The sequence below is a fragment of the Bicyclus anynana genome, chromosome 24 (genome assembly GCF_947172395.1).
Source record: "Bicyclus anynana chromosome 24, ilBicAnyn1.1, whole genome shotgun sequence".
NCBI classification, from domain to species: domain Eukaryota; kingdom Metazoa; phylum Arthropoda; class Insecta; order Lepidoptera; family Nymphalidae; genus Bicyclus; species Bicyclus anynana.
Genome location: NC_069106.1, coordinates 6,689,203 through 6,703,908, shown reverse-complemented (window position 1 = coordinate 6,703,908; position 14,706 = coordinate 6,689,203). Strand labels below are relative to the sequence as shown.

At 36.6% G+C, this 14,706-nt stretch overlaps 1 protein-coding gene across 2 annotated transcripts in view; it reads left to right on the top strand.

Annotated features, from left to right (window-relative positions):
* Window positions 1-14,706, top strand: part of LOC112052611 (thyrotropin-releasing hormone receptor) — a 119,080-nt gene that overhangs the window by 74,788 nt on the left and 29,586 nt on the right. For both annotated transcript variants that reach the window (XM_024091758.2, XM_052888937.1), the window contains exon 3: window positions 5,928-6,108. In XM_024091758.2, coding sequence (XP_023947526.1) covers window positions 5,928-6,108 — 181 coding nt within the window. The remainder of the gene's footprint in view (window positions 1-5,927; window positions 6,109-14,706) is intronic.

Below are 14,706 nucleotides of genomic sequence, written 5' to 3'. Positions count from 1 at the left end.
TATGATGATGATGAGGATGATGTTTTGAATAGGTTCTGGAACTACTGAACCAATTTGAAAAATTCTTTTACAGTACTGAAGGTACACTATCTCCGAGTGCTATAGGCTATATTTTATCCCATATTCTTACAGTTATTGTACTATTACATAGTCGTACAATATTCTGGGACACCTACGGGTAGAATTCATAAAATTCTTGGAATATACAGGGTGTTGTTGCGCCAAAAAGTTGCTAAATTAATTAAAGTTACTAAATTCATAAAAAGTTCGCAAAAGGTTCACGCTATTTGATTCAAAATTAGCGTATTCACATTTGCGTGTAAGTTAATCAGTGCGATTAAGATCGCAATTTAACTTTGCGTGGGTTTTAATTCGCGGATAGAGAATATTATAGCCATAGACTAATAATAAGCAGACGGTATCTTGCTGTAAACAATTGAAGCACCATAAGAGTGCCGAGTGTGTGTGAAGTGTGCCAATACTCTTACATACACTTTTTTTTTAAGAATATTTGCCATATTTTTTTTAATATGACCCCATTCTCCTCCATCTAGTCGGGAAAAACAGTTCTAAGAGTGGGTACGACAATAGACCAACAGGTCGAGGATCACCACCCCTCGGTGATGAGTCCAACTGCTCTTACCGAGCTATTGAGGCTATATAAAATATAAGATGTAGGAAATTAATGGCGGTCTGTCTTCAATAACTTAATATGTGCATCTGAGTGCGTGACGCCGAGTTTACGTTTATATGCGAACTGCCAGAATTGGGTTGTGTCTCTTTTTAGTTCAGAAAATGGAGTCTGCACTTTTTATTAAGTCTATGATTATAGCAAAATATTTCTAGAAGTTGATAAATTTATTAAACATCTAAACAAGGTATAATTTATTCGATCTTAAATTAGAATTTGTTGTAAACTTGTTTTATTTGCGTGGGTCTTGTTTGTCATTTAGTTATCGTGATACGTGATAGCCAAGTGGATATGACCTATGCTTCCGGTTCCGGAGGGCGTAGGTTCAAATCCGGTCAGGGGCATGCACCTCCAACTTTTTAGTTGTGTGCATTATAAGAAATTAAATCACACGTGTCTCAAACTGTGAAGGAAATATCGTGAAAATACCTGCATACCAGAGAATTTTCTTATTTTTCGGCTTGTGTGAAGTCAATCCGCATTGGGCCAGCGTGGTGGACTATTTGGCCTAACCCCTCTCATTCTGAGAGGAGATTCGAGCTCAGCAGTGAGCCGAATATGGGTTGATAATGATGATGGTATATAAAGCCACAAAACGGCTAATTATATGTCGGTCTCATTTTCATTAATTAACGCCAGGGCTCGCGCTTGAGGTCATATTTTACAGAAAACTTTGTTAAGCTGCTATGTTGTTGAATTCATTCAACTTTTCCGAGTACCGTTAAATTTATTTGATACAAAATTGGGGTATTAAAGTTGGTGTGTAGGTAATTTTGAGCATACATTTAAACTTCCATGCTAATATTAGGTTGGGAAAAAAGTAATTCATATTTTTACGTGATTTTCGTTTAACATTGTTTGGATTGTACGATTTACATCAAATAAACACTACTAGCTTATAATTTACTAGCTGACGTCGAGCAGCTTTGCCCGCGTGGTTCCCGTTCCCGTAGGAAAATGTGGATAACATACACACATTACTTGTGACAATAATAGACTATATTTTATTTCCGTATTCTCACAGGAACAGGAACTAAACTACGGAACTATGCTAGTATGACCGCTGGGCGTCGGCTTTAAGGCCTAGTTCGGACTACTTTAGCATTTTAGTCGAGTAGCATACTACTTGCTACCGCCTAAAACTCGTTCGAACTCGACTAAAATACTAATATAGTCCGAACTAGGCATTACAGATCCATACGATCCGATGTCTATCGTTAGATTGAATCGCAAACCTCAATCGCCTCTGTTTTATACAAACAAGGCGCGAGTCAATTGACTATCTAATTAAATTTTATTTGAAAGTGGTAAATGATGTTTACATAAAATACAGTTTTAGTTCATTAATCATGAATTAATCCCAACTTAATTAAATATTTGAGGTTGGTTTTAGGAGCTTTTTGACGTCACCACGCGGCTATATCTACCACATTAGCGTGTAATAGTTTAGGTACCTTATCTTTACTATCTATACTAATATTATAAAGCTGAAGAGTTTGTTTGTTTGATTGAACTAGCGCGTTCAATCAAACAAACTCTCAAACAAACAAATCTCAGAAACTACTGGTCTGATTAGAAAAAATCTTTCAGTGTTAGATAGCCCATTTATCGAGGAAGGCTTTAAGCTATATATTATCTCCGTATTCCTACGGGAACGAGATCCACGCGGGTGAAACCGCGCGGGGTTAGCTAGTTATATTTTATTGTGGTAGCACACGGCCGCGACTTCGTCTGTGTGTTATTTAAGCTAGAAAATTTATTAATTCTCAATCAACGGTGAAGGAAAAACATCGTGAGTGAACCTGCATACCTGGGAATTTTCTCAATTCCCTACGTGTGTGAAGTTTGCCAATTCGCATTGGGCCAGCGTGGTGGACTATTAGCTTAACTCCTTTCATTCTGAGAGGAGACTTGTGCTCAATAATGAGGCGAATATGATGATGATGAAATCAATTTACACAAAATTTTGACAAATTAAAATTTCTTCAACTCTTAATCATGAAAAAAAATACGAAATATAATGTGATTCAAGAATTTTTAAAATACAACCCCTAAAGTGGTGAAATAGGGGTTGGAAGTTTACATTGATTTCCACGCGGACGAAGTCGCGAGCGTCCGCTAGTTAATGATAAAATCAACTATCTTACTACCCATAGACTAATAACATTTGCTAAAAACTTTTGATAACTACCCTCCTCCCAACTTGTACCAATAACGAGGTTATTAAAAGTTACTAACCAGCTGTTTTTTTTATTGTTGCTTTATTAATAGTCGTGCATTGTCTTACAAATTGCGTGGTACACTATCTCGTTCCGACGCTCAGAATTTTCTATTTCCTGGTAACTCAGTTAGCTACCAGAATCAAGAATTTTCATAAATAAAACAGTTAATCGTCTCTTTTAGATGTGGCTACTCACGAAAAATTAACTTGATAGTAATCAAAGTCAAAATTCATTTATTTCAAATAGGCTTAGTTTACAAGCTCTTTCGAAACGTCAGGTAATATTTAACTTAAGATAATGGTGATAATAATTATTCGAAAACTTAAAATCAAAGTTACGAGGATTCCAAACGCGCCATGGTCCGAGAAGAGCCCACAACAAACTCAACCAGGTTTATCCTTTTTTAGTTTATCACCATTTAACAATAGGTATATAAGTAGCCTGTCATGTAATACATTTCATTTCCAAGCAATTTTGTCATTTACGTAATCATTGACACTATAATATGACTTTTCTATAAGCTTACGTTTAATAAAAACTTTGAACTTATAATCCGTTGCACAAAATATCAGTAATAGTATAATCAGTTGCACAAAATGTTCTACAGATCCCTGACTATATCATTGGAAATAAATCATTTACAGTTGACAAGCATATTCAATTCCGGTGAATATCAGATAATGATTTTGTGTGCTCATAAATTTCCAAATAATAATCACATTATACGTGCAACAATAAACAAAAATCGGTAACACATTTTTCAAAGGCTGTCAATTATTTCCCTTACAAGGAAAACATCTTCTCTTATTCAGATTATCTTTCCAGCAAGGAAAACAATATTTTATTCAGAAAACACCGCATTTTCCGCCGCGAATATATTTCGAGGCGGATTTTTCTCGGAGTGAAAAAATTATACAATTCGCGCTGACGAGGAATTTAATTTACTTTATCACTGTAATTTTATTGTGATAAATCGGTAATTTGTGTCTTTTTACGATCTAATAAATATTTATAAAATTAAACGTTTCTTTGATCTTATGGATCAGTTAAAATGAAAGGTAGTTTAGAAAATACAAAATCCAGCGTAAACAGAGAAACGAATATCTTTGTAATCCATCGATTCGCCTTTTTCCTGGAAAGTTCATGTTCGTAAGAAATTAAATATCACAAACGTTGAAGGAAAAACATCGCATGGAAACCTGCATACCAGAGATTTTTCTTAATTCTATACGTGTTTAAAGCATTTGGCAAAACGTCGTGGACTAAGGCCTAAGACTGCTAGTCCACCGAAGAAAGAAATACCTGGCCGAGCAGTAAGCTATTAAAAATACGTTAATGATTTGGCTGGTGGGCTTCGGCCGTGGTTAGTTACCCTACCGGCAAAGACGTACCGCCCAGCGGTTTAGTGTTCCGGTACGATGTCGTGTAGAAACCGAAAGGTGTGTGGATTTTCCTCGTCCTAACAAGTTAGCCCGCTTCCATCTTAGACTGCATCATCACTTACCATCCGGTGAGATTGTAGTCAAGGGCTAACTTGTAAAGAATAAAAAAAAAATGACGATCATTAAAATAATAATCGGAACTATTTTCATATCCCGTAGGTAATGTATTCCATTTACGAGCAGTTGCGTAAAGTGAAAATTTCAGCAAACGAACATTATCATGAGTGGTATTTTAACTGTATTTCGGTGCACTATAAATTTTACCCCGCATGTAACTATTATCTAAATGGCTTTGATAACTTTAGGCTATGTCTAGTTTGGTTGATTTACGGGTTAATCAAACATTAACAACTAAAGCCTCAATGGATCCCAGTTAAGGGTCCTTCGGGATGCTACTAAAGATTTCTAGGAGGAAAGACTCGAATCCATCATTTCCTTGTCCATGAATATATAATAATTTATTTATTTTGCTATTATCCGCAAAAAACCGACGAACCCATGTGACAACGTCACCCAGGTCCTGACTGATGTTCTCATTTCATGAAGATGCTCCGGTTTCGGGGTGAAACGTACGTAGACAGTATTTTGTCAGACCTGGGTGACGTTGTCACATGGGTTCATCGGTTTTTCGTGGAAAATAGCAAAAGTAATAAATTTTTATATATTCATGATGAACTTCCGTAAAGTAACGGCTGCTTCTATCCAATATATCCTTGTCCAACAAACAACTAAACCCTTAATGGATCCCAGTTAAGGGTGGTCCGGGATACTACTGAAGATTTCTTGGAGCCTAACTTAGCACTCCATCGTCTTGTCCTTAGTCCACTTATATGAGGTCGGGCGTCGGCAATGTATGTCATTCTATTCCATTCACTCCATACGTCAATTCATCATAATTTTTTTTCGAGTACTTTAAGAAAAACAGACGAATTCAAGTAACAAAACTTAACGCCCAGAAAGCTCTTACTTTTCTGGTTTTACTAAGAAGCCGGAACTTTTTGAGGACATGTTATTAAAAAAAAAACCACTAAGTGCGTGTCGGGCCACGCGCAGTTTAGGGTTCCGCAGATTAGTTAGCACTTTAATCCCTTATATAATGCACAAAAATACCGATAACGATACCCCACACCATGGGATTGACGATAAAATATTCATTCTCACTTTGCATGTAGGAAAGGAACAACAAAACATTTTTTTTTTCAAATTTTCTTTTTACCACTATAAAGACGTAATTAATATACACACCCGCGGACAGACGGACATGGCGAAACTATAGGGGTTCCTTGTGGACTACAGAACCCTATAAACATACGCGTTGAACCTCATCTTTTTTAAATTGTTTAAAATGTATTAAAGATCTGCTACTCAGTTTGTAGGGTATTTTAGTGCCCAAGCAACCGGCGTGTTAACGAAAGCTTATTAAAGTGTTTTTAGAATAAGACCATTGACTGAAATACATCAGATTAATAACGGTTGACTCCTTTTTGATAAAACTTTTACCAGATTATCGTTATATTGATTCTATTTGCTGTTCTTTATAAAATTTAAACTGTGCATTGTTATTTGTTACAGGTTTAGCAGTTCCATTCATCGAACTGACGGTAGCTCACGCATCCGTACTGACCATCTTGGCGATAAGCTTCGAGAGGTACTACGCCATCTGTGAGCCGCTGCGAGCTGGCTACGTCTGTACCAAGACTCGCGCTACGCTCATTTGTGGGCTGGCGTGGTTCTTCGCTGCCTTGTTTACTAGGTCAGTGTGTAACAAGCTTAAAGGTACTATGTTTCAACATAACGCTAATTTTCAGGCGATTTAGGAGTCAAGTTTCGCTAATGAGTGTCCCAATATAATCATTTGCCAGCTGACTTAGCTAGTCAGCTAGGTTAGTTTCTAACAACCCTAAAGGTAAGAAGTAGCTATGTACCGCTAATTTCCACGTGATTTAGGAATCACACCACGCTTATACCTCGTGACCTTGGGTGGTTCTTCGCAGCCTTGTTTACTAGGTCAGTGTGTAACAAGCTTAAAGGTACGATGTTTCAACATAACGCTAATTTTCAGGTGATTTAGGAGACGAGTCACAATATGTGGCCATGTGTGGTCGCCGCTTCATGTACTTGGTTAGTATATGACAAGCATAACGATAAGACGTAGCATTGTAGCGCTAATCTTTAGTTAGTATGGCGCTCAAGCCACGTTGACACGTGGCCTTGTGTGGTTCTTCGCTGCCTTGTTTTCTAGACAAGTTTGTAAGGAGCACATAAAAAGTTAAGGCTAATTTTCAGGCGGTTAAGGAGTCAAGCCACGCTTATAATTTGTGGCCTGGCATGGTTCCTTCCGCCTTGTTAACTAGGTTAGTGTGTAAAAGGCATACGGTACGGCGACGACGTCGCGTTAATTTTCAGGCGATTTAAAAATCGAGTCACGGTGCTATGATATGATCCTTTTCCAGCTGCTTTACTGGGTTAGTATGTTACAAGCAAAAGCCACGACGTAGCAACGTTACGCTAAATTTCAGGTGATTGTACTAGGTGCCAATAATGGTTCTTCGAGGAATGGAACTACGCTTACGCCTTGCATGATTATTTGCCGCCTTGAATACTTGGTTAGTATTAAACAGAAAAATAATGCTAATTTTTAGGTGAAATTACTGCAGAATTGTTTATAAGTTGACTCGAGCGTGATTCTGCGCTGCTTGTTAACTGAGCAGAGATAATAGGTATGACAACCTAGCAATGTAATGCTAATTATAATAGTATTATTGAAAAAACTGCGTGCTTTATGTGACTGCACCAGCATTCACAGAACCTGAATTGTATGTCAACTTTCGTGGTTTATCTATCTTAATAGGTCATTATACAACAAGCTGTGGTATTGGTGATGCAAAATCAGCGTGTTTGTCATAGTTTGTACCATGATTTACGTCACGCTAATTTTTAGGTTTTATGTGATGTAATGTATAAATATAACAAAACGAAAATAGAACGCTGATTTTAAATAAGTCGATTAAGCTAGGTTGTCTGTACAAAGAAATACGACAACACTTTGCGAATTCGTTTGAATTGTACCCAGCCGTGGTTATCAAATTAATGTAGGTACATCAAGAAACGTAACTTATAACAACGTACGCTAACTTTGAAGTGCTAATTCCTGTCAACTCGTGCGTATTACAACGCGACTAGCATTGCCAGGCGTCCGGATAAAGCCGGACATAGTTGGGCTTTTTAATTGCATGTCCGGCAAAAACATACGGCGTCTTTCTTTGGCTAGGCTTTTTACATTTCTACAACTTAATTTTTTACTTGAATGATTGGACTTTAATTGAATGATTAATAACTATTAATAATAAATTACTAAGACTGGTTCGATTTTATTTATATTTTATTAAAATTTAGCATCATTTATAATAATAGTCAACAAATAATAATTAATAAAATAAAAAAACTCGACTGCATAAAATATAAAAACTGAAAAGAAAAAAAACAAGTTGTAACCAAAGCAAAGCAATTTGAAAACAGTCAGGCCTTTTCACCCTAATGTCCGGTCAAACTGACTAGTCTGTCCGGCTATTGGGTTGCAACAACCTGGCAACCCTAAACGCGACGTATGTTTCAATGTAACAAAGCGTGAGTCACACTCAACTTGCTTTTCGAAGTTCTTCACCATTAAGTTAGCTTTTTTAGCCTTAGTCTATTTCTATTCGACTCCTACCCCTATTACCTATCTCAATATTTAGGATAATGTGGATTAGTTGCCGTGATTAATAGATTAGTAAGGTCTCACATTTGCAAATCCTTGGTTAGCTTAGTTTTGGCCTTCCTGGCGCAGTGGTATGCGCGATGGATTTACAAGACGGAGGTCCTGGGTTAGGGCTGGGGCGATTGACGTTTTCTTAATTGGTCCAGGGCGTTCTGATGAGAAGCTTCGGCTGTGGCTAGTTACCACCCACCGGCAAAGATGTATCGTCAAACAAGTTAGCGTTCCGGTACGATGTCGTGTACAAACCGAAAGGGGTGTGGACTTTCATCCACCTCCCAAAAAGTTAGCTTCGATCTTAGATTGCTTCATCACTTCTCGTCACTGTACTAGGAAGGCAGTGTTTTTTTTTAACTTTACAAATTAGCCCTTGACTACAATCTCACCTGGCAACTGATGATGCAATCTAAGATAGAAGCGGGCTAACTTGATAAGTGTAGGATGAAAATCCACACTTTCGGTTTCTACACGACATCGCACCGGAACGCTAAATCGCTTGGTGGTAATTCTTTGCCGGTAGGGTGGTAACAAGCCACGGCCGAAGCCTCCCACCAGCCAGACGTGGACCAATTAAAAAAACATCAACGGGCCTAGCTGAGGATCAACCCTAGGACCTCCGTCTTGTAAATCCACTGCGCCACGGAGGTCGAAATGTTTCAACTAATAAAACTTTAATATTTAACAAAATAAGGGACATCCTGTATACTGTACATAATAAGGGACATCCTGTATACAGTATATTGCGTGAATAATTGTCGCATGTTAACGAAGCCAATAAACAACTAGGTACTTCTTTTAATTTGGACTTCACACGGCTAATGCGCCCATTCCATTTCGGGAGCTATTTTTATTGGGACGAAAGAAAATAAAACGTTGTGAAAAGCAGTAATGACTTTAGCAATTTTCACAAATGTTTTCACGACTTAGCGTTGATCTAAATGAGATGAGAATAAAACTGTGAATTAAAAATTGTTATCATGTTTGTTTGTATAACTTAGTTCTAAATATGCGCCAAGTGCGAGTCGGACTCGTGCTCATAGGGTTCCATACCATTATCTGTAAAAACTGCAAAATTATCACTGGGCTATCACGGCTCTTTTAAGAGCAGTGTTAGCCCAGTGAATATAACCTCTGCCTCCGATTCCGGAGGGTGTGGGTTCGAATCCGGTCCGGGGCATGCACCTCCAACTTTTCAGTTGTGTGCATTTTAAAAAATTAAATACCACGTGTCTCAATCGGTGAAGAAAAACATCGTGAGAAAACCTGCATACCAGAGAATTATCTTAATTCTCTGCGTGTGTGAAGTCTGCCAATCGGCATTGGGCCAGCGTGGTGGACTATTAGCCTAACCGCTCTCATTCTGAGAGGAGACTCGAGCTCAGCAGTGAGCCGAATATGGGTTGATAATGATGATGATATATGTATATGATTATTATTATACAAGGATCTCCCTTACTTCTTTGAGTAAGTGAAATTACAGGGGAATCCCTGATCGCAACACCGCAATTAGAAGTTAAACATTTGTAGATGCACCGGCAGAGCTCGCGTCGGTTTATAAACTTGTGTCGCAGTTTGGTCCCAAGTTGCCAACTCAGTTTAACTTTACTCTTGATTTCTCGCAAAACTAACTTTGAATTTCGTTGTTGCAAGACCTTCATTAGATACATGGGGAATAAAATGCTAAGACTTTATCTATCTATTCATACATCCATCATACCTCCGTATAAATAATAAAAAATGTTTATAACAATAAAATTGTTATAAACATTTCAAAAAAACAAAATCACAAAAAATATCTAAAAAGCGAAAAATAATATCGTATGTGTTACCTTCTGAACACTTTGAAGGCGCTGCCAAGCCAGTGACGTATTAATTAAAGCCGTTTCTGAAAGATTCTTTATGATTTAATTGGCTTTAGTTACTGTGTTGACACCGCCTTCAAAGTGATCAAATTTTTAAATTTTTTTGTTATAGATAGCCAGATATTTGAGACTCAGACTATATATTATATTCTAATAAACACGAAAGTTTGTTGGGACGTTTGTTACTCTACCGCCGCAACTACTGAACCGATTTGGCTGAAATTTGGAATGGAAATAGATTTTACTCTGGGTTAACATTTAGGCTTCATCACGGAAAAATCATGATTTCCGAGGGATTTGTGAAAAACTAAATTTCACGCGGTCGAAGTGTAAAAATAATAATTATTACCTCACGACACCAATATAATAAAGTAATAGATAATGCAGAATTTTAACTTTGTCTTAAAATAGTCTTGATAAATGTTCACATTTCTATAAACCAATCATATATTTCGCTATTGATTAAAAAAATCATTACAAACCACCAAAACAATTTAACCATCAAAAGTTTGTAATCAAAACTTAAACATTCACAATATTATTGGATTAGTTTTCAAACAACAAAGTCAAGTCCTTTGCTATCTCATTCTAATATTACAATAGAATAGCTATCCTGTAATATTCTTAGCAATGCAATAACACTGCGTACGACTAAAATACCTTTGTCGTCTACTAAACATGCCCTATAGAAGTGAACTCACTGCGGGCCATGAGAACAAGCGATGTGGACAGCGGTGAGAGATTTCGGCATTTCACACGTAGTCTATTACATATTGTAGCCTTTATATTTTAATAAAAGCTGAGCTGATCATCCAAATTCAAAATACACCGTTAAAGATTAAACTTTAAGGGGATCTAGTCAAAGATATTTATGAAGTTATATGATTGGCAACTGTGGATAGGACTTTTTATTTCGAAGAAAATTTAATAAAATTAAAGGGTTGCCTACCAAAATTACTTATGGTAGGGAAGGCTGGAAAACTTTCAGCTATTGTAAATTAATGAAATTATAGCTATTATAGACTTATATACCTAACACATTGAGTAGAGAAACTCTATAAATGAGCTTATCCGTAGAAGTTCGGTCGTATGCATCATTGTGTTTAGGTCTGTATCACTACATTATTATCAGGTATCATTCTAGATAGGTATTTGATAGGTTTTTTTTAAAAAAATATCGATACCTTACATCAAATGAAAGTAATTTAAAGTTAAAAATTAACATCGAAAACTCACTTAATTTCAAATGATATGATTAACTAATCTTGGAATAGAAATATAGTAGGAAATAATAATGTGAGATGAGCGAGAAAACAAAAGCCTTCTGCCACTTGAATTAAAATGACGTTAATAATGTCTTATTAGATTGTTAGACGATCGTAAAACCGATTTAACACTGTTGCTTCAGCCCAGCATATGTACGGTGCGAATTTTTCAGCGGCAAATGCTCGTGGCCCAGGTAATAGTGTATTATGCTGTTATTTTAATAATATACGAGTTTATTTTGACACTGAACACTGAAATGGTTTCAATAAAGTCATAAGGGTTCAGTAATTTATTCTGTAAACGAGAGGGTGTTTGTACTTACGAGTGTAAGAGTATTTATTTACGCTGTTGCTTACAGCTTCACTTACGTCATTAAATTTTTTTTACTATGTATTCATAAATTTTTGACTAACTGCCTCGTTGGTTCAGCGGTTAGTCTGTGTCTCCGGATTATAAGGTCTTTAGGATATGGAGCTTAGGGTCAAAAAGCTGCTCTAATGTGAGTGTGCGAGCACAGAGTTTTTTTTTTTTTTTTTTTAATCTATAAGTTTTAAGGGACTTTTATTATAAATAACATGTCAGTCCCATCGTACCCTAATTAACAATGACAATAACATGATAAAAACAAGAATCTTCCGTTGATATTACATATTATATAAAAAAAAACAAACTAATTTTTCTAATCTTAATTAAAATGAAAATTTATCTTAATTATAACCATGAGTTGGAGTATTCAAAAGATTATTTATTCAGAAATATCTCAATAAAAGATTTGAAACTTTCTGATGTTGGTTGACAAAGAAGAGCACAGGGTGATATTTGATTCTGTAACGATCACTAACAACCCATATTAGGCTCTCTGTTGAGCACAAGTCTCCTCTTAGAGAGGATAGGCTAATTTAGTTCACCACGCTGGCCCAATGGACCCAATTACCAGACATCACACACGTAGAGAATTAAGAAATTTCCCAAGTATGCAGGATGCCTCACGATGTTTTCCTTGACAGAAATTAAATACCATAATTAATTTATTAAAATGCACATAACTGAAAGGATGTGTATTCCTCGAACCGGATTGGAGCACGTGCCCGAGGCAGAATTCACTTCCACAGGGCTATCACGGTTCTTTTTGACTTTTTTGAACGATCACTATCAGACGTTAGTTAAGTCAGCCATTGACAGTTAATTATTTTCACGTTTCTACAGCGCAAACGGCAGCGAAGACGTTTCTATGTCGAGCCGTCATGCACGCAGTGACTAATACACTATCAGTTATAGTCGTGTGTGCTGCAAAAACGTGAGAATAATTGATCGTCAATGGCGTGCATTAGACGGCTCGACGTGCCCAACGACACGGGTGTAACACCACCAACTTCCTAACTCCGGGTTGAGAATTTTCACTTTTCATTTTTGTTTCCAAAAGTCCAGCATTGAAGTCCTAGACATCATTTTGCGAAAACTAACCAATGATTCATCGTGGCCTCACTATTATCTTTGGCTATAACTATTGAAATTGGTGCTGTTTTGACAGACAGCCAAGTACAAAGTTTCCCCATTTAATTTCACCGACACGAAACTGTGGGCAGCACCAAAGTCAACAAAAACAGCCCCAATCATTATTCAAATATTTCCAATTCGTGCCGACTTATACAGTATCAACAGCAATTTACCAGTGTCAATAGTAAAGGTTATTTTTGCGATTCGTATCTGTCATAATGTCCGTGCTATGTTCGGAATATCTCTGCGTGATCGAATCAGAAATGAGGAGATCCGCAGAAGAACCAAAGTCACTGACATAGCTCAACGAGTCGTGAAGCTGAAGTGGCAATGGGCGGGGCACATAGTTCGAAGAGCCGATGGACGTTGGGTTTTCCAAGATGCTGGAATGCCGACCCCGCATTTGAAAACGCAGTGTTGATCGACCCCCCACCTGGTGGACTGACGACAACCGAGTTGCAGGGATTCGTTGGATGCAAACTGATTTTGTTACTTTTGTTTTTACGTAGAGAATTTGGAAAATTCTCTGATATGCAGGTTTCCTCACGATGTTTTCCTTCACCGTTTGACACACACATAACTGAAAAGTTGGAGGTGCATGCCTTGGACCAGATACGAACCCACACCTGCCAGAACCAGAGGCAGAGGTCATATCCACTGGGCTATCACATTTCATGTAAGGAAGCTAAAATTGTATAAATTTTCATCTAATTACGATAAAAGATTTTTAATAGATTTTAAAATTTTATAATCTTATTTATTTTGCAAATATCCAGATAATTTTTGCTTTTTATGTATAAATTAGTTAACATTGACCTTATTTACCCGAATGAATCATAAAAATCTATATATTTAAACCTAATCATCATCCCCATTGAGTATTGCTGCTAAAGACACCACGGTCTAAAGTCCATATTTGGCTACCTTACTTACCCGTAGTCCATGAAATGGTCTAGAAATAGACCCATAGTCTAGAAAAGGGCTCAAAAACTGTCAACCTTTCTTTGTCTTTCTTTGAACCTATTTCAGTTTGTTTTGTATAAAGAAACAGTTTCGAAAAACGAATGGTATAAAAACTAAGCACCTTTGTAAAGCACCGTATGTCTTACTATATTTCGTTGGGGTCTAATACAGGAATCTTATTGGAGAACCCTTTTTGGGGTCACTATAAATCTATTAAAGCTAACATAGGTTATCCATGAATTTTGTGAATAAAATCAAGACTATGTGTTCAGATCATCTCTCATTAAAAACCCCTAGAAAGAAAAAATAATAAAGTTTCGTTTTTGGCAAGTTATTGATATATTAGCCGGTTCCCTGATAATTTAACTTTCTATAGGTAAAGAAGGTCCGGTAATTTTCGAAGGTCAAACATTTCCTCTTTCTAATCTATATATATAAAAGAAAGTCGGGTTTGTTACAACACTTATAATTCGAGATCTGCTGGACCGATTTACATGGTTTCTGATTTGTTGGATTTGTCTCTGCCAAAAATAGCAGAATACATCTTAAAAAACAATGAAAACTCGACGAATAAATAATTATGAAATATGAATAATTTTCCATAAATGTTAAATTGTTTAGTACCTGTCATATATTTGTTGTCCATCCTGTCAAATACTGTTTATGTAATGATTGACATTTATACGTGCGTTCAGAAATACTGACAAATGATTAACATTTACGCGTGCGTTCATAAATTTATTTTGTGTAAATTAAAGTAGGGTAGGGTAGGGGTAGGGTAGGAGTAGGGTAGGAGTAGGAGTAGAGTAGTGTAGGGTAGGGATAGGGAAGAAGTGTCATAAGTCAAAGCGAAGCTTGACCGGGTCCGCTAGTATTAGTATAGATTATTATCAAAGAGAATATTTTTTTGAATATATAAATAAGAACTAATATTATATTATATTGTATTCGTATTTACAATTAATATTAACAATAATAAAAATGAATATTGCAAAGAAATATAATA